The following is a 20,840-nucleotide window of genomic DNA, read 5'->3' on the forward strand; positions in this document are numbered from 1 at the left end:
GATATTGCAGGTTGATAGTTCACAGGCTGCATGTGGGACCACCCTACAGCTCCTAGCACCAAACACATGCTCCTCCTGTCACAGCACCTTGTGATACCACACACTTTTCCAATCCTCCTCCCACTGCCAATGTCACAGAATGGAACTGCCACAATGGATGCCACAGGCTTCCAGAAACATAAGGAAGATGGCGGAGTTGGGGGGGACTTGGTTCTGGAAGCTTCTCCTTGCTACTGTCGCCCCATCAGGCCTGGAAAGGGAACTGGTGGGCCCATCTTACCTTGCACATACGTTGTGAAATGCACTTCATCGTCCCCAGTGTCACAGGTATAGGTGCCGCTGTCACCTGGCTCAGCTTGCCTGATGGTGAGGCTGCGCACTGCCCCCTCGCTGCTCACCACCAGGCGTGGCCCAGGATAAAGGGGACGCATGTTTTTCAGCCACCGGACAGAAGCTTTCTCTTGGGAGAGACGGGCAACCAGGGTCATGTTCTCTCCTTCCTGGACTTCCAAAGGCACATGGGCATCGTTCTTGTTCACAATGTGCACAGGGGGTGCTGGTAACAAGAGATATAAGACCTCCCTCTTAAGCAAGGCAGGGGACATTTTGCTGTCCTGTGAAAACACAGCCAACCCCACTGCAAAATAGGCAGGCTGGTGAAAGGAGGTGGTCTTGGACTTGTGCCAATAAAGGACAAGAAATTGTCAAGGGTGGCTGTTTTTCTTTTTTTAAGCTGTAGCTCTACAGCTACAGGGGTTGTATTTTACATAAACCCCAACTAACATATTTTCTCATGGATCATTTATTTTGTGATAGCACTTTAGTACATAATTAAGATTGCCTGGCACAAATTCAGCATTTCTAGACAACAACATATGTGGCTTCCTTCTATTAAGTATTAACGTTTTGTTTGCAGAAAAGATCCTAGACAAAAGAGGTCCAGCCTCTCAAATTATAATAATCAAATACAACAGCATCGCTGGGAAGTGCCATTTGGATTTTCTGCCCCAGGAGTCAAAATTCTTGACATCCACTGTGTATAATTTTCTGTTTGGTGAAAAACAGAATATCACCAGCTTTCATTTTATAAATATACGTAATAAACCAAGTTTCTACTTCATTCTTTTTGTGACAGCAAAAACAGACTTGTGAGTACATAGGCTAGGCTTGCCATATGTCAGGAAAATTCCTGATATGTCCTGGTTTTTGGGTGTAAAAATGGCATCGGGGGGAATTTTGCCAAAGTGGCAAAATGTCAGGGGAAACCCGGATGTATGGCAATGTGATGGAAAAAGCAGTGGAAACAGCTCCAAAAGCTTAAAATCACTATTTGGGGGGTAGGTTTCCCCCCAAAAGCTCAATAATTTGGGTTTGTTCCCCAAAAAAGCTCAACATTTTTGAGGTCTCAACAACTTTGTGGGTGTCAGGAATTTTGTTTTTTGAAATATGGCAACCCTACCATAGGCAATGTCAGGGAACACTTAATCCAGAGGGAAACTAAGTAGGACTCAATAGTCAGTAGCAAGACTCCATGGTTGCTCTTGTTGCTCCCACCCCTTCTTACTCATACCCATTTCAGGAAATAAAATAAATCATGTAGGGCAAGTGCATGTCAGCAAACTTGCTTCGTATATATGTCGTAGCAAAATTTCACTGCTTTTGGTGAGCATTTGTATGTTCAAAGTCCTGCACTGCCCTGGCAGTGGGTGCCACAATGAATGGAGCTGAGCGTTTGCCTCAAGACAAAATCCACAGCCACTCTAGAAATGTGTCCTGCTGCCCCCAGCACTTGCTTTTGCTCTTTGGCTTCCTCTTCTCCCCAAAAGGCACAGTGCCCAGTGCCAGATGCTGGGAAGGCCGCTGCTCCTGCCTGCTGGCACCCTACCTCCTTGGCAGAGGCCACTGGGATTACTTCCCTGCCTCTCCTCAAAGCACCTGTCCTAGTAGGGGCAGCCCTTGCCAACTCCCTCCCCCTCACACTTAAGAAAACACAACCTCCAGTCAATAAGGCCTCCCTTGCTTTCAAGGAGGGCAGCATTTGTTGGCAGAAGGTGCAGAAGTAGCGGCGCCTGAGAATCGGCCGAAGTTAAATTTAACCCCCTCACTGGCAGAGTGCAGATAGAGAAGCAGCCTGAACCCTTCACTTGTCACCTGCCGCGTTCCATTACTAAGTTCCTCTGAGCCTGAAGGTGGGAGCACAACTCCGGCTCTCTGTACTAACCCCCCAAATGCTATCCATGAAGCAGGGGTCACCATTGTGGCACCCAAGGGCATGCATGCACCCCCAGAGGCCTTCCCTGGTACTCACAGGGTCCCCTCCTGTTGAATTTAGGCTTGAAAGAAGCATTCTTTGTAGCTAGTAGAATAGGTTATGGTGTGTGCTTGGCTGTGGGTGGGTGTGTATGGTGCCTTCAACATGCCCATGGATCCAAAAAGGTTGGCAACCCCTGCCACAAAGCAATGAAACCAGCCAAGGCTGGCCCAACCACTAGGCAGAGTGAGGCAGCTGAGGCAGCAGATTTTGGGTGTCATGAAAGGGCAACAATTTGTTAGCTTGCTTTTTGACTACCTCTGGTCCAAGCAATTGCACGACACCAGCTCCTGAGTTCTCCATCCAGTGAAGAAGGAATGGGATAAGCACCATTTCTGAGCTGCCCACCTCTCTGTACCCCCGACTTTCAACCCCAGTCATGGCTTGCCAGTTTTCTCGCTTTTTCTGACGAGGCCTCACCTGCCACTTTAACTGTGGACTCCATTCGGTCAGTGCCTGCATCGCACACATAGGAGCCTGAGTCTCCCGGCTTGGCTCCAAGGATGGTGAGTTGGCGTTGTCTCCCATGGGCTTCAATGCGCACCCGCTTGCTGGGTACCAGCTCCTCCCCGTTCCGCAGCCAGCGCACAGCAGCACTAGGCGAAGACACCTTGCAAGCCAATACCAGAGCCTCTCCGGACACCAGCGAGTGGTGCTCTGGAACCCCTGTGTTCCCCACAATGGAAATGGGAGGTTCTTAGGAAACAGAGAAAGAGACAAGGTGTCACAGTGCAGGGCACAGACAGGGTCTGCAGATCTAGAGGTAGAAAGGCACACACAACCATCTGCCATCCGGTAGTCATAAGCACGAACGCAGATAAGATGGAGCAGAGGGGGCACAAAGGAATACCACACAAAAAGGTGGGGGACATTGTGCTTTTCTGACCCAACAAAGGATGAGGCAGCAAATTTCAGCCCTATCTCACTTCCTTTCCACCATGAAGCAGGCCCAGGTTCGGGGGAGGGGAAAACTAGAGATTCCTTTAAATGGGCAGACCCTTAAAAGCTCAGTGTATTCACATGAGACTGATTTCAGAGGACACATGAAGGACTGATAGGCAGTTTGCTATGAAACATCAAACACCAGCGCATTAGAGCTCATACACTGTGGTGTTCTCACTGCCCACCACTTGCAGCCCTCTCAGTGTCCAGGGAGGCCTGTCATGCTGTCCACAGATGGAGTGATTTCCTTGGGTCTCTCTCCTGGGTGGGCAGCTGTAACAACACCAGAGGAGTCCTGCTGGGTCACACCAAAGACTTCTCTGGTGCAGCATTCTGCTCTCACAATGGACAGCCAGATGCCCAAGCAAAACACGGGTGTAATCACCCTCTTCCCACTTGTGACCCCAGAAACTGGCATTCAAAAGCAGACTGTATGAAATATACTGGAGGTAATATACAGTGATCTGGACTAGCAGCCACCAGTAGCTTTATGACCTGATCCAGGTCAATTTCAGATAACCTGCTTATAGAGCATGTTTGCACCAAGTCTGCAGGGAGGTTGTTTATTAAGTATTCATTCTAATTCCTGGGGAGATTATACAATTCTGCATCAAGCAGTTGTTATCTGACCTTTTCCAGTGAATTTTCCCATCACTTTCCTTATCACAAAAGGTCCAGTTTTTGGGGAAAGTGGGTTTGTTGCAGGACAGCACCAAATCAACTTGAATGCGTAAAAAAACTGAGAGTTTGGAAGTGCCCCCTGACCCCAGAACAGAACTCAATCTGCCAGGGACTTGTCCTTTGTACTTTTCTGCAACAGCTACTATCTGTTCACAGGCACCTTCTGAGTTTCCACATTAAGTGGTTAAAACCCATCTCTTTTAAAAAATGATTTCACTATATGATTTTATGGTTTTATATTGTAAAACTCTGTGATCTATTTCTATGATACAGCGGTATCTAAATATTTTTTTATATATAAAAATATATAAATATGTTCTCAACAGCAGTTGGAGATGAGGTGCTAGTATTCTCCAAAACCACCAACATTCTTGAAAATAAGCAAGTAGATATGCATTTGCTTGGTTTTCATAAGTAATTCATGTAGAATACAGCTTTTTTGGTACTGAATGTTGATTGTTGTTAGGCTGCTGTTTTTTTTTAAAGCACCAAGTATCCCCAACTCTCATTATTACTGCAAACATCAATAAGAACAAGTTTTAACTCATAAAATCACCATGGATGATGGGAGATTATTTGTTGCAGAGATCCCACTTAACAGGTGCTTTGAATGATAAATGTTACAAGATGTTATATCAGTGGCATTTCATATAGAAGCTGGAGATGCAACTATGAAGGCAAGCTAATTACATGCATGTTGGTGTCAAGGAGAAGAAACTGAATGCTATTGGCATAAAGAAGCCGAGGCAATAAATTACAGGATATGAATTTCCCACTCTTTCTTTTCCTAACATTATGAGGATCCCTCTGAGATTCTATTCAAGAGACACTGAGAATTTGTGGGCAACATTACAATAGCAGCCAGAACTGTAGTTGCTGGAAACACGAAACAAAAGGTAATGACTGTGAATAAGTTGACCTTTTGCAAATGTACGTGGGAGGACAAATTCCCATCGAAACCTTTCTCTCCCTTACTGAATTTAGATTACTGAAATAATATTGAAGCAATCTGTACACTGGAACATGATGCTCTTTCTGCTGTGAGACTGCATTCTTGCCTTGAAAAAAATGATATTTTTTTTAAGGTTCTCAATAGCGGCCCCTCTCCTTCCAGGCCCAGACCTTACCCTCTACTGTGACGTAGAAGATGATGCTGTCATCACCACTATCACACAGATATTCTCCTGCATCACAGCGCTCGGCTCCCAGAATCACCAGCGAATGGCACGCGCCATCCTGCTCCAGACGCACACGGTCTGTGTCCTGCAGCTTCTCTCCGTCCTTGTACCACTTCACCTCTCCTTTAGGGCAAGACAGCGTCACAGACAGGGTCAGGTCCTCCGAGGTCAGGCAGCGGTGCTGAGTCTGCAGTTCATCACGCCCCACAATCCGCACTGGGGGGTCTGCCAGCATAAACAAAGGTTCTGTTAACTTTCCACTGCTTCTCAATCTAGTAAACATTTTCATAGCGCTCTTACTGTGCAAAGAGTTCTGCAATCCATATTGTGTTCATCCTAACAACAGCCTCCCTACCCAAGAGACTATTTTTTTCCTGGTTGTACATAAAATGCATCCTGAGCACTGTGTCGTTTAAGAGAACTGGAATGAAATGAAGTATATCACTTGGGGCACCTAAATTCCATGGGTTTAACCAATGTTATAACATTCTGAGGCTATGGGTCCATTTGACTTGGGGATGACTTGCTGCTTAGGGTCAGTCCCAGTGACTTCAGTTAAGCACCAAGAAGGCTTGCTCACAACAGTGTCAGGGAGCAAAGAGTCCTGGGCACAGCAAAGAATATAACAACGATTACTTCCATTTTCTATACAAAAAATGTGTCAGTATACTGTTTTGGGCATTTTGAGCCAATGGGCAGGTTTACAATGTTAAAAGAGATTAAGATCAATTGAAATAAACTGGGCATAGGAGTTAAAGTGCAAGTGATATAGAGGGCGCTGCCATTTTCACATGTCAAGTTTAAATTGACTTTGAGCCGCCTGTCTCAAACTAGCTATGCTATATCCAATCACTGCTCATGCAGAAGAAAAGTGGAGGAGAGGCACTGGTCAATGCAAATGATGTGAAAACATATCCTATCCTCCTCTTACAGAAGCCTCCCAGGGGTCTCTCATCCAAGAGGCTGACCATGTCTACACATACACCTTCAGCAGCATCACGTACGTGTGCGTGTGTGTGTTTTGGGGGGCACTTAAGATGTCCAGTTGCCTTGGAATTTTGCTCCTTTTGTTTCCTTGCCTTCATAACAAATTCTTTTTGGCTTGTGAGACATATTCCCATATCAAATGTGCATCAGGGCGTATGTTTTCCTTAGCTGTGTGTAACCAACACGCTTCTCATGGACCATGCAATCTTTCTCCATCTCAAGTTTATTAATTGATGGAGTTTTCCTTTGGGGCTGCTTGCTTGCTTGCTTCTTTACTTACTCTCTTCCCCCACCAAAAAAAGTCGAAGAACATCCTGTCTCCTGGCCTCCGTCCCATCATTTGGATATGAGTTCTGAGAAATTGTCTGATAATCACTTATGTGCTGATTCTACTGAAAACAAATCCACTGCCAAGACTACACGCCACTGCCACAAATGCAGTGCCACCTAGAGGCCAAAACTACAAAGCACAGCAGACATTTCCCCCCACTCAAGACTCCTTTTCTTCTCATCAGCACACCGGGTTGTGTACACACTCCCATTGACTCTGCATCCAGGGCACACCCACCACTGGTTTGGGAAGCTGTGTACACATGACATTAGCCACAATCCGCATCTATCCTGCAGTTTCTTGAGAAATACTAAGTTTTGATGTGTTTTACCCCAAACGAGCTGTGAAATATACTCAGAGTCGCAAAGTGATTTCATGCTCTTTATTCAGCTCATAGTGGTGAGGAGGAATGAATGAATGTCCCCTCAAAGTATCTGCTTTATATACATTATTTACACAATTGGCTGCACATGATTGGCTAATTCCAGAATTCTACTGTAAGCCAATCAGGTTGTGGATTCGCTTCTATCTGGAGCATGATTGGGTGGTTCCTGCCAACCAATCATACTGCTGCATTGTTCTAGGACCAATCAGACTGCTGCATTCTGAATCCTATTGTTCTAGGACCAATCAGACTGCTGCATTTTGGATCCTATTGTTCTAGGACCAATCAGACTGCTGCAGTTTGGATCCTATTCAACTCAGTACATAAGAAGCTTCAATACGATTTGAAAACATAAGTAATCTTAAGACTTCTGCGCCCCCTCTCTGCCCACTGGCATGGACAGAGAGCAGGCAACCTGGAAACACATCCAGCTGTAATGATGTGTATGACAACATGCAAATATGATTTGAAACGCAGCAGGGAGGAGACCTTGCTGCATTTTAACCAGTAATGTATAAGCAACCCAGCTCACTTTTAATCAGTTCTCATCAAAGTGCCAGTGCGTACTTTATGGAATGGCCATGTGTCTTGCTTTGCAGACAACATTCCTCTTTTTGAAGGAGTTCTTTGTCTGAAGGGTGGTCCAATCCAAGTAATGTTTAAAAAAACCGAACCCTGAGAAGGGAAAGCAGCAGGAGGGTCGGGTGGGGATCTTGACGTTGCCCATCAACAGTGAACACCTGAACAACAGACTGAGCAGGCTCATAGTCACCCTGTGGAATGCCCTCCCATCAGATGTCAAGGAGATAAATAACTATACAGCTTTTAGAAGGCATCTGAAGGCAGCCCTGTATAGGGAAGGTTTTTTATGTTTGGTGTTTTATTATGCTTTTATTTCTTGGAAGCTGTCTAGAGTGGCTGGGGCAACTTAGTCAGGTGGGCAGGATACAAATAATAAAATCATCATCATCACATGCAAATCTGTGCCCTCTGTTAGGGGGGCCCTCTGCTAACATCGCTGTTAACTACTCCAGCCTCTATGGTGGCTGATAGCACCCCTGTGGCTAAGCATTTCCCTGGGTTTCTGCTCAAAACATACAGGATGTCAAAAAAATGTGTTGCAGCTATCCTCAATTCTTCATTTTCCTATGTGGAATTTGCATTCCCCTGCCATCCCCAATACTGTAACTATAAAGCCCAGCTTGGAGAACTGGCTGTGACAAACCAATAATAAGGGAAAGGCACTTTCTTCATGATTGGCAGGAGAGAACAGAGAAACCCTTGTGCCAAAAACGACAACTGTCCCTCTATACTCCTGTGACCAGAAGTACCATTTAATTAGGTACTTCCTGTTGAGCTTCCTGTTTGCAAGCTACCGTTGCTTATTGGTGTGATGTGGGGTGGAAAACATTTTTGGCACCAAGAAGCTAGGGGGCTCTATCTGAGGAGAAAATGACCCCTGAATCCATGCTATTCATTATTGTCTTGCATTAACCCACCTTAATCGTGCCAGATGCACTCATAAAAAGTTTTCATTTTACAAAGCTGGCAACAGTCCTATTAAGAATACCCTTCTCTAAGCAAAGCAGCAAGGGGATGGGATCCAGTTTTCAATCTCAAGGAAGTGCAGAATGAATACTGTTCATCTCCTTCACATTCTGAACCTTTACTTCACTGGTAAATCATAAAGACACCCCCCACCCCCCCACTCCTACTAAGCAGCTGCTACCTATCTAATAAAATTTCAGAGTAATTGAGTCTTAGGGGTTGGACAAGACCAAAAGTCTTCTTCAGCTTCTCCTCTGTGGCTGAAATGAATCTACAGCACATAGCAACATCTTCCCCTGCAGTTTTAACCTTTCACATAACTAAGAGTGTATCACAATCAGAGAACAAGTCTCACACCAAAAGATAACTGCATGTAAAGAGTAGCTCAATAAAGCAACCTAGACAGGATTGCTACTTTTGCAATGGCCTTCAACGGCCACAGCATTTCTTATCACTGCAGCTACATAACAAGAAAAACTTCACCTGTTGGTTTCAGCCTGCCATTCCACTGCTATAGGCATACAACCTCTGTTGGTAAAATACTGTGGCAATCCTTAAAACCAGACAGTTAAAGCAAAAGAAATGGTCCACTCAGGAACTGCAATAGATCTGAACTGGTATCAGGAAGAAGCAGGGTTTCAAATCCCCTCCCAACCCAACACAGCAGTTCTTTGGACTGGGTGGGAGAAACCTTGGTATGTGGTCCATATTAGAACCCTCCTATCTACAATGTTCCAGGGAAACAGAGAGCATTTTTATTCAGTTCAGCTACATTTTTATGGGTTGTCCATTTTAAAAATTGAGTTCTAGGGCATTTATTTTGGCAAGCAAGCATACCAAGGAAAAATAAGTTTCTTCCATTCATCAAAGTGATCTCACCACTGCTCTGCACATGCTTTAAATAAGCCGGTGGTGATGATGGAGCAAGAGGGGATCTTGTGTGCATGAGGAAGAATATTTTCAAATCAATATGTATGAGATGGAACACATTGTTTCTGTGCACAGAACTCCATGAACCTGACATTTGTGGTTTGGGGTCTCTAGCCTTGAGTGTGAAGCCAACTTCAAACCCCAAGTCTCCAAAGCCTAAATCCTCACCTCGCCACACACAACATGCATGTCTCCGGTTGTGGCCATCTCTGGAGCCTCAGAGAAAGAAAAGGGCAGCACAAGTCACTTTTGTGCCAGGTGTAGGAAATGCAAATGGTGCTCCCCATAGTAACAGAAGGGGGGGACCCATATCCCTGAAGAAGAGGAGCCTTTTTGCTGGTGGTGCTCCAGCTTTGAAACTCCTACATTGTATTTTATATTTTGGCTCCAGGTTAAGACGTTCTTCTTATTTGCCCTGGCTTTTTAAATGTACTGTATTATTATTTACTGTATAGCTGGCTGCATGGGTTTTGGTTTGTTCGTTTTGATCTTGCATGTAACAAATAACTGGTGATTAGCAATAACCCAAAATCTGCCACTAATGATAGGGTTGCATTTGTAGTGCGTGGAGTGCTTACGAACTCATGCTCAGAATAACATGCGCAAGCTCTCTCTGGACAATGAATGATGTGCAAACATAGTAGAGGGAACAAAGGCATCAAGCGGTACAAGAATGCAGAAAACACAAAGAAAAGCCAGTGCACACTTCTACGCAAGCCAAGGAACCAGAAATCCAGGGCAGAAGATCACAAAAAGCCAATGTTTAGAGCAAACACTTCCCGTAGACTTTAATGGTCAGGGGTGTTTGTTTTGAGTCTACTGGCAAAGAATGCTACCAAAGTCATACAAGACGAGATTGCAGGCTCAGTTCTTTAGGAAATAATACTGTTATGCTTCTGCTTTCATTACCAAATTAGAACCTGTCTGGATTTAAGAGATAAAGTCATGCTGATGCCCAGAGCACCGTCTCTGGGGAATGTACAGCCAGTCCTCATTAATAAGCTCCAGGACAACTTTGCTCTGTACAGAAGGCAGTGCAAGGAACGTGGCCCACAATGAGAGTGTCTGGGGTCTGGAATGGATCAGTACATGAAATCCATCCCAGCAACATTGGCTTGGAATTCCAACACCCCCTTGCCCAAACTACCACCCACCCACACTCTTATCTCAGCTCCCTTCCCTGGTGCTACCAGGGTCCCTGAGCACTGCACTCACCAGACACCTGGACGGCGAAGGCCATGGTATCATCAACAGCGTTGCAGGTGTACTTCCCAGAATGCTCTGGGCCAGCTGCAGGGATGACCAGACACCGCCGGACACCCTCTTCCTCCAGGATGAGGCCGCTGTTAGCCTCAAGCGTGACACCGTCCTTAACCCAGCGGACTGGCGCATTCCCATGAGAGAGCACACAGGTCAGGGTCACTGTCTCCCCCGTTGAGGCCTTCAGGACAGAGGGAGTCCTGCGGGGCTGCACGATCTTCACAGGGGGCTCTGGAAGGAGAGGGCAGGCAGCCCAGATATGAAGCGGCCACAGGCAACACTGCTGTTGCTGGGCCACACCCACAATTTTTTCACTGGAGCGGCATGTGGGAGAAACACTGAGGAAACCGTACGTGTAACTGAGTATCACATACAGTTTGGCCTGACTTCCCCAAACATAGGTCATTCCAAAAGTTCTCCAACTTCCCTCTCCAGGAATTATTTTAAAGCCATACTTTTAAAAGGGCTGCTAGAACTCAAAGCAATGCTGGAGGGTGTCTGTACGGTTAAGAATGGTTCCCACAAATACACCTGGGGGTGGTATCAGGCCTTTTTGCTGCAGCACTATGCTAGCAGCTTACGCCCAAACATTTGTAGCTGGAGTCCTCTGTGCAGAATTCAACTCCTTCTACAGGTTTTGCCAAATTTATATACTGGTCAGAATAAATGTTTGAGAGCTGTTTGAAGTGCAGCCATAGAAGGATGCACTCATGCAAATAGCATTGTTGGATCCCCAAACGACAAGGGAGATTCCCTATTTAGGTAGATGGCCTATTTATTTATTGCTTCCTTAGAAACACATTTAGCAAAGCTCTGGCATTTCCACAGTACGCAAAGCCTAAGCTTTGGCCAGCAAAAGCTCATACAATGCATTGTAAACAAATGTTGGTCTAAATAAGAGTTATTATTTTATTGACCCTGTGAATTTTGGCCAGTGGGGATTCCCAAACCACCACTAGCACTATGGAGGCCAATCCCTGAGAGATGGGATCTCATGGCGAACACATAACATGCATGCACGGAATGACAATCCCTCCTTTGTATTGATTATTTGAGCTCTCACGGTTTGCCTGCAAGAGCACAATAAATTTATCTATAAAGTAAAAGGTACAGTGTCTAGGGCTTTGTAGTTCGGAAAAAAGGTGAGAAAGGGGGACATGACAGAAGTACATACAATTATGCAGGGTGTGGAAAAAGCGGACAGAGAAGTTTTTCTCCTTCTCAGACTAGAACCTAGGGTGATCCAGGGAAGCTGATCATTGGAAGATTCAGGAGGACAGTCAAAACTAAATACTTCTTCATGTAATTAAACTATGCAATTTGCTACCAGAAAATGTAGTACTGTAATGGCCACCAACTTGGGCAGCTTTAAGAAGTGTTTAGGATAAGGCTATTTGTCACGATGGCTGTGTACTACCTCCAGTGCCAGAGACAGGATGTCTCTGAATCCCAGTCTCTGGGAATCCCAAGCAGGGAGAGTTCTGTTGCACACATGCCTGATTTGTGGGGCTCCCCACAGGCATCTGGCTGGCCACTGCGAGGACAGGATGCCAGACTAAAAGGGCCTTTGGTCTGATCCAGCAGGCCTCTTACGTTCTCATTAGAGAATACTTTAATAACCTGCTGGTGTAGATTAAGTTGGCATCATGCTTGCTGAACATTTCTGGGCGTCAATGTAAAGGCAAAGGTAAAGGGACCCCTGACCATTAGGTCCAGTCATGGCTGACTCTGGGGTTGCGGCGCTCATCTCACTTTATTGGCTGAGGGAGCTGGCGTACAGCTTCCGGGTCATGTGGCCAGCATGACTAAGCCACTTCTGGCGAACCAGAGCAGCACACAGAAACGCCGTTTACCTTCCCGCCAGAGCGGTACCTATTTATCTACTTGCACTTTGATGTGCTTTCAATCTGCTAGGTTGGCAGGAGCAGGGACCGAGCAACGGGAGCTCACCCTGTCGCAGGGATTCGAACGGCCGACCTTCCAATCGGCAAGCCCTAGGCTCTGTGGTTTAACCCACAGCGCCACCTGCATCAGTGTAGGTACTTCCAATAATAAGTTCCAATTGCACTGTACTGAAGAGGGACAAGCCCCTGCTAAAATTTAAAAGGGCATATATGTTTGTGAAGGCCAGACATTGTCTGGTGAGGATGGAAGACCCACAGCACAATGAAACTTTCTTTGGATCACCTTATAAGAAAGGGTATAAAGAGACACAGCGTAATGGCACCTCTGTGTCTCTTGTACTATTCCATTTGTCCCTGGCATTAATTCCGTTTCCAGAGATTTTATGGGTATAATGTACATTGTGAGTGCTTTAATAATAATTCTGTGCCCAAATCTATACACTAATATATAAACCCAGATTTATGGCTGGGACTAGACCAGGGCGAATAACAAGTGACCCTTCACCTGCTGTTGGGACTCCACTAGCATGGCTAATGTCAGAGGCCACAGGTTCCCCATCCCTGGACTAGAACAGGAAAGGCTTCATTTACAGATTAGCCTGTTGGAACTCAGTCTGGGCTGTGTTGGGAATGGGGTGCTTAGAATTTAAGTTTCTGCGCTGGTTTAAAGTTGGAACTGGGTTAGGGCTTTGGATGCTTTTTCTCCTACTTCTTCTCAGAACTGCAGGTTCAAGATCAGAGTGCTCACCTGAAACTCTGACATCAAAGGAAACAGACTCATCCTTGGTCTCGCAGATGTATTCACCAGCATCTTCAGCACTTGCCTGCAGGACAACTAGGCGACGCTCAGCACCTTCCATTTGAAGCAACAAGTTGTTTGTCTCATCCACTTCCAGGCCGTCCTTGAACCAGCGCACAGGGGCATTGGGAATGGACACCTCGCAGCTCAGCTCCAAGCACTCAAATGCCTGTATATGCTTCTCTAGTGAACGCTCCACTGGGTGCAAAATCTGCACGAGTGGCTCTACAAGACAAACGTAGGAATATATGAGGCTTCATCGCCTGTGTGAGATGACTTAGAGCCACTTAATTCTAGGAAGCTCTGAGATAGAACAGAAAGGATAGGAACCAGAAATCTCAAATATGGCTTCCTCTAATTAGCGAAGAACGAACATCATGGTTAGTAGCAAGAGACAGAAATCCATACCCAAGTCAAAAAGGAAGGGTGAATTTGGGCACAAGATCACTGGGACTGAACCCTGGAGACTTGCTTACCTGTGACACTGACATTGAAGAAGACAGTGTCGCCCCCAGTGCCACATGCAAACTCCCCTGTGTCCTGAACCTGGGCCGCAATAATAACCAGACGGCGATGAGGCCCTTCGCTCTCCAACAGGAGGCCATCCTTTTCCTCCACCTCCTCTCCATCCTTGTACCAGCATACAACAGCATCAGAGCAGGACAACTCACAATCCAGCACTACACGCTCTGAGACCCGATAGGCATGGGCTGCATCTGCATTGGAGTGCAGAACTCGGGCAGGTAGCTCTGCAGGGGAGAAATTTATTTATTTATTATTGCATTCATATCCCATCTTTTCTCCAAGGTGTTCCCTCCCCTCCATCCTATCCTCATATCAACCTTGTGAGGTTGGTTAGGCTGAGAGACGGTGATTGGCCCAAGATCACCCAGGGAGAAACGTGGTTGATCGGAAATTTGAACCTTGTTGTACCAGGTCTTAGCCACTACACCACACTGGATCTCCATCATAATAGCACCATGGCATATAAATGTCATAAAAGCATGGAATAGAGAGTGAGGGCATCATTTCTTATGTGAGCTGTTGGGGGAGCAATGGAACAGGAGGCCCAGTGCTGTGCATTTCAGTGGAGCAGAAGATAGTGAAAGGGACCTCTTGGATGAGGTACAGGTGGGAAGCAGGGATCTTGGTGCTTGCAGCATGCCTGCCGTTTTAGAGGAGACTGGTGCTACTGAGGTTATTAACAATCAGTTAGGTATGGCACCTATAAATTACACAAAAACGACAATGAAATAACGAGAGCATGAAGAAAGGCAGAGATATGGGTGGCCTCAAGTAGATAAACTTGGTTCAGGTCCTAAAAGGGCAATGAAGAGAGTGACTGGGCAGGTGTTCTGAGAAGTTGTCACCAGCTCCTGAGTTTTTTCAGCCAGGAACAGCACTTTTTGATCTCCAACTGGTGGGTTGGGACCCTAAAAGAGGTCATGAGCTAACATAAGGTATGTTGCACCACCATACAACTAGATGGTAAAATGGGGGGGGGGGGGGATAAATGGGTCCATATGAGTTAAAAATGCATCTCAGGTTTGGGAAAGCTGAAGACTACTGGTTTAGGGCTTGCCTCATGCACTCCTTTGACATTTCTTTGACTCAACTCACCATCCACCACCACAGTGAAGTCCACAGTGTCATCAGCTGTGTCACATGTATATGTCCCAGAATCCAGGGGGCAGGCTGAATGAACCAACAGCCTCCGAATGCAGCCCTCTGATTGCAACGTGAAGATGTCATGGTCCACGGGATTTCCATCCTTGAACCACTGGACAGTAGCATCAGAGGCAGAGACTTCACACTCCAGGAGGAGAGGCATCCCAGTCAGGATTGTCTGGAGACACTTGGCCTCTGACACTGGAGCGATGTGCACCTTGGGAGCTGAAGAGAGACATTGTGAATGGGTGGAGCACCTTTGTGCTCCTGTGGCCACAGGAAGGAGCACACATGATCTCAAATTCACCTACAGGGAATCTGTGCTATGGAACAAAATATCCTATCTCAGTTGCCCCTTTAATTTATAGAAAGGGCTCAGTTTCTGAAAGGAGAGGTAGGCTCAAGAATAACTAAATGTCATATCCTCTGACCTGCAATGCCAAATGAAAGGGCCTGGTAATTGCTCAGAGATGTGGGTGCAGGGAGACACTTTGCACATACTCAGAGGCACGTTGTTTTCCTGCTTCCTAGAGTTCAAAACAGAGCCCTGGTTATGAGCACAGGTGAAACAGAAAGCCTTCCAAGGGGTCCCAGCCCCCTGGCACTTTAATTGGCACTTCCCATTTTCAACTGAGTATAACCATTTGTATGGCAACCAATGGCAGACAAACAAGATATTACTCTGGACTCATGTGAGGGCAAGCAACTTCCTCCATCATAGTTCTGCTTCTCAAATAGTGGCTTTCAAACAGGGAGCAGGAAGTGAACTCTGTATGTTACTCTTGTCTTTTTCTCTTCCCCTGTTTCAACAGGCTCAACTTATACCAGAGGTGCAGTTGAGTGGGATGTGTCTCAAGTTACAGCAATTTGTAATGTTGAACCAAGACTTTTCTCTGAATTGTGCCTTGGAAAAGATCCAGAGCTGAACTCCAGTTCCCTGATGAGGAGCTTATTGGAGTGCCCGTGAATCTGACAGACAACCGAAGAAGTTTAAATTAACTTTACTGAGAAGTTAAAATGAAAGCACAATATGTAATTGAATCGGTATTGAATGAAGAATTGATATTCAGGGGGGTATGCAGAAGGTAATTCAATTTACAACCAGCGATAGTAACTTTTAGGTGAGCCGTAATTCTCTTCTCTGACTTGATCGCCCATTGGGAAAGAATTTGCTTTGATCATTATTTTAGATTTTGCTTTTATTGTTTATTATAGCTATTGGTTGTTTACTGCATATATTCATTATATAAAATATATGTGGGTGTAAGTGCGTATATAATAATGTTGGAAACTGTGAAAAATTGCAGAGAGCATTAGGTGGGCGGGAGAGAGAAGGACATCATCAATCAGTGGGCCACTGTAGCCCTGTTAATGTTTCCAGTGCATGGCTAGCCTCATCCAACAGATTTGGAGGAGGATGGATTCCCACAGGGGTCCATAAAGTTGCTGGGTAAACACTACTGTCAGTGGAAGCATTTCCGCCTGCCGGGCAGAACTATCTCCCATCTCTTCCCCTCTCATGCTGTTCTAGGGGATCTCCTGACCCTGCTGAGTGGATGTGGGGAGGGAGGGAACACATGAAGAAGGAGTGGGGAAGCACGGGGGGGGGGGGGCGCGTTGATGGAGAAAAATCCTATTGCACTAATAGGAGCCTTCCATTGGCTTCTGCTAACATAACAATTTAGTTGAATCTGGACCAGTATCTTGAATAAATACAGACGGGCAAAATTTTCAAGTGTGAAAACCACTGCTCTAGTAGGCAGCTAGTGGGCAGGTTTGCTGGGCAGCAAAACAGCAGAGGAAGAGGATAGGAGTGTGAGGATCTGTGATGAGTCAGGAGGGATGGAGCAAAATCTTGGTTTGTTGGGTGGGGATGGGGGGAAACCCTGCCTGTACGCAAACCTGCAGAAATCACAAGGGGGTGAAGGCCATGTTGCTTTCATGATACCAGCAAACGCTGAAAAGGGAGAGAAGTGTAGAGCTATAAGCCCTCAGCCTCTGGAGCCAGGATTTAGGGTGAAAATGGAAGATAAAGGCTGGCCTGCCATATGCTCCCTTCCCACCTCACCTCCCACATTGTGCCAGACAACAGCACTTTTAGTTGCATGGATCCCCAAAGCTGCAATGAGTACTCCACCCATTGGGTCATGATGCAGTCAAAGCTGGAGACTGGCTTCCTGCGGCCATCCTCTAAGCCAGGGGTGAGGTTCCCCACCTCAAGCCCAAGAGCCAAATGTTGCTCTCTGGTCTCTCCACCTGCCTCTCAGGGTTCTCCCCAGCTACACAGCCTCTTCCCAGGCTGCCACACCCTTCACTGGTGCTGCTCGGCATCCTTCTCAAATGTTTTTGCCTGGCTCGGACTGCAACCTTGAGAATTCGGATGATGCCTCTTGCTTCTCTGGATGGAGGACAAAGAGAGTCCTGTGAATGTGTGCAGAAACCAGCTTACTGAACAAAGGTGAATTTTCTATTCGCTGTTCTGCCCACTTTTCCTTCTGCCCACCACTGGCATGTGGGCCCCTGTATGTTGCTTAGAAAGGAGTGTGGCCCTTAGGCTGGAAAAAGCTTGCCCTTCCATTCCCTATGGCCAAGACACACCTCCACAAAGATCAGGGGCTTAAGCATGAGAAGCAAGCCCACAGACACATACCTTTGGCCCACAAAGTCATGACAGGATCTCCACAGCTACTGCAGCCCCTGGCTCTAGAGCTGGGAAGGGCTTAGCTTGAGCACAGAAGCTGCAGTAGGGCTCATAGGGCTCAGCACCATGGTTTGGCTTTGGGAAAAGCAAGGGCTGGCACAGCCCCTCCTAACTAAAGCCAGACACTCACATATGATGCAAATGTGCAGCATGGCACAGGATCCGTGTTGTGCAGCAAAACCAAGTGTTGGATTGGAATCTAGGAGAGACATTTCTGTTCATTTCTCTGGGTATCTTGTAACCCTCTCTGAGCCCACTCAGATATGGTAGGAAAGACAATAGATACAAACTGTATTGCTTTTCGTTATTTTCAGCATTTCTTAATTTCATTTTCTCATGAACATCTATTCCTCTTTCAATATATATTCAATTACATATTGTACTTTCATTTAAACTTCTTAGTAAATATCATTTAAATATCTCTGCTTGCCTCTAAGGCTCAGGGGCGGCCCATGGGGGAACAAGAGTTGACTTCTATCTCCTCCCCACCCTTTCCAGTACATAAATCAATTAACAGAAATCTGAATCCAGGCCTGTCAACTTCCACTTTCAAAAGCACCCACTGGGTGCAGCTCTAGCTGGCTTCATTCACCAGCTTCTGCTCTAACCACTGAACCCATATAGCTCTGTTGTGGAGCATACGTTTCACATCCTAGGTTCAATCGCCAGTGTGTCCAGGTAGGGCTTGAGAAAAAAACGTGTCAAACCCTGGACAGCTGCTGCCAATCAGTGTAGGCAACACTGAGCCAGATGGACAGGTTGTCTGGCTCAATATAAGGCAACTTCCTTAGAGTTTTTTTCAGGACGTAGCACAGGAAAAGCTCAAACTGGCATTATCTCTGCCATATGGCTCCACAGTGAAGTGCAATACAGATTATAGAAGCTAAATGCAAATGTGATCCCTGGAATTTGAGCTCAGGTGCCCATGCCCTTGGAACATAGGAAGCTATCTTATACCAGGTCACGCAACTTGTAGGTCTAGCTCAGCTTGGGGAACCTTCAGCCTGCCAGCCAAAGTAGGCCTGGCAGGAGTCCTTATTTTCCCCCAGCCACACCCTCCCTCCCATAGCTGACATCCGCGGGTAAAACTGAGGCTACTAAGGAACAATTGGGAGCCTTAAAGCCAGCTCCCAGTTGTTCCACTGCAAGTGGGGCTTCCCTTCAGTGCCTTCTAAATTCTCAAGCAGAGTCAGTCCCTGCTGCAACTGGAGCTTACATTTACTGGTGATGAATTTAAATTCAGTGCCAAATGCCAGCCTGCAGGGATTAGCTCCAACAGTGAATTTAAGCTGGTGTGCAAAGTGAAGTATTTCACCTGATGGCATGCTGACATCAGGTGATTGGCAGGCGGGTGGGGCTGACCACCTGCCAAAGTGGCCCATGGAGAGTGTGGGGACATCAGAATCTGGCCTGTAGTCTAAATCCAGTTTCCCACCCCTAATCCAGCTCAGTATTGTCTACTCTGACAGAAGCTGAGCAATGGGCTTCAAAGTGGGACTCTGAGGACATATATGCCATGTATTAGAGTGGTCAGGGGAAGAGTCCCAAGGAGGGCGCCACTGTACATTTACTAACCTGCAACTGTAACCACAAAGAAGGCAGAGTCAGTCCCAGTGTCGCACACAAACTCGCCTGAATCTTGCACCTGGGCTGAGGCAAGGACAAGGCGTCGGAGGGGCCCTTCGTTCTCCAGCAGCAAGCGCTCTCCCTCTTCCACTTCCTCCCCATCCTTGTACCAGCGGACAGGGGCACTGGAGCAGGACAGCACACAGGACAGCACCACACGTTCGGAGGCCTGGTAAGAATGGGACGCATCTGCGTTGGAGTGCAGAATCTGCACAGGTGGCTCTACAGGGTGTGTGTGTGTGTGTGTGTGAGAGAGAGAGAGAGAGAGAGAGAAGTTTCAGGAATTAGAAGCAGATTTGGAGACTGTTGGGGACAGTAGTGTAGTAGCAAAATCAGAAGTGCAAGGTCCCTTCACAGTTACGGTATGTGTCACAGCCACATACCCTGACAGCTATGCCCCTGCTAAGGGTATGCAACTTTCTAAGACTAGGCAATAATCTTATAATTATACAATAATAATAATTAAAGATACATTGCAATGATCAATGCAGGTCTTCATTTTAGTTAGATTTACTATTTGCTGCATACATACATGGAAAATGATTTGGAGTGCTTCAGTATCTTCTTTCAGGGTAACAGCACACCATTCTCCTGAAACTGAAGCACCTTGTGTTTTTAGTGTTCCTAAATGTTTCATGTTGGATCACAAAGTGGCTAAAAAGCGCCCCCCCTGTCCCTTCATGCTGATTGGGTGGCTCTAGGAGACTGGAGACCCTGCAGGAACCCTGCTGCAGAAATAGTAAAGGCAAAGGTAAAGGGACCCCTGACCATTAGGTCCAGTCGTGACCAACTCTGGGGTTGCGACACTCATCTTGCTTTATTGGCCGAGGGAGCCAGCATACAGCCTCTGGGTCATGTGGCCAGCATGACTAAGCCGCTTCTGGCGAACCAGAGCAGCGCACGGAAACACCTTTTACCTTCCCGCCAGAGCAGTACCTATTTATCTACTTGCACTTTTACATGCTTTCAAACTGCTAGGTTGGCAGGAACAAGGACCAAGCAATGGGAGCTCACCCCGTCACGGGGATTTGAACCGCCGACCTTCCGATCAGCAAGCCCTATGCTCTGTGCTTTAGACCACAGCACCACACACATCCCTTGCAGAAATATAGTGGGGTTAACAACCTGGGAAGGTAGCCCATCTGGGAGAAGGAAAACTCTGATCCTAAACCTCCACTGCCTCACTGATATACTCATTCAGAAAGGTTTCAGAGTAAATCCTGAGGAACAATCTGTACCTGCTGCCTTGCAGGACATCTTTGGGAGAAGAAAAGGCTAAGGAGTAAACCCTATACAAATCCGGACAGGAGTCCCTAAGGTGGTTGGATGGCGTCTTGTATGCCTCCTTCCGGCAACTCCTGCAGCCAAGCTGGTGCCAAATGTATTGATTTTCTTTGGATCACACCAGTGAGTCTGAGAGTGGTGGTCTTGTCATCTGGGCAGCCCAGGACCTCCATACAGACTGCGTAGGCTTGCGCCCTGAGGAGGTCACTTTGGTGCTGCAAACGCAGCAAAAACAACATGGGAGGCAGCAATTACAAGTTATAAGCGCAACCTGATTGGCATTAGGTATAAACACTATGGGTTGT

General features: G+C 46.5%; 1 protein-coding gene across 18 annotated transcripts in view; it reads right to left on the bottom strand.

Annotated features, from left to right (window-relative positions):
- The window catches only part of OBSL1 (obscurin like cytoskeletal adaptor 1), a 64,280-nt gene that overhangs the window by 20,625 nt on the left and 22,815 nt on the right, over nucleotides 1-20,840 (bottom strand). For 9 of the 18 annotated variants that reach the window (XR_014508448.1, XR_014508449.1, XR_014508452.1 and 6 more), the window contains 8 exons: nucleotides 19,201-19,473; nucleotides 14,877-15,149; nucleotides 13,733-14,005; nucleotides 13,206-13,481; nucleotides 10,509-10,784; nucleotides 5,062-5,337; nucleotides 2,732-3,007; nucleotides 281-556 (listed from right to left, as the gene is read on the bottom strand). Coding sequence is in view for 11 of the 18 variants with exons in the window: in XM_083428967.1 (XP_083285093.1) it covers nucleotides 281-556; nucleotides 2,732-3,007; nucleotides 5,062-5,337; nucleotides 10,509-10,784; nucleotides 13,206-13,481; nucleotides 13,733-14,005; nucleotides 14,877-15,149; nucleotides 19,201-19,473 (2,199 nt within the window). In the remaining 7 variants the exon portion in view is untranslated. The remainder of the gene's footprint in view (nucleotides 1-280; nucleotides 557-2,731; nucleotides 3,008-5,061; nucleotides 5,338-10,508; nucleotides 10,785-13,205; nucleotides 13,482-13,732; nucleotides 14,006-14,876; nucleotides 15,150-19,200; nucleotides 19,474-20,840) is intronic. The other 9 variants (XR_014508447.1, XR_014508450.1, XR_014508451.1 and 6 more) reach the window with 1 other exon arrangement.

Source organism: Podarcis tiliguerta (genome assembly GCF_965153285.1).
Source record: "Podarcis tiliguerta genome assembly, chromosome: 1".
NCBI lineage: Eukaryota > Metazoa > Chordata > Lepidosauria > Squamata > Lacertidae > Podarcis > Podarcis tiliguerta.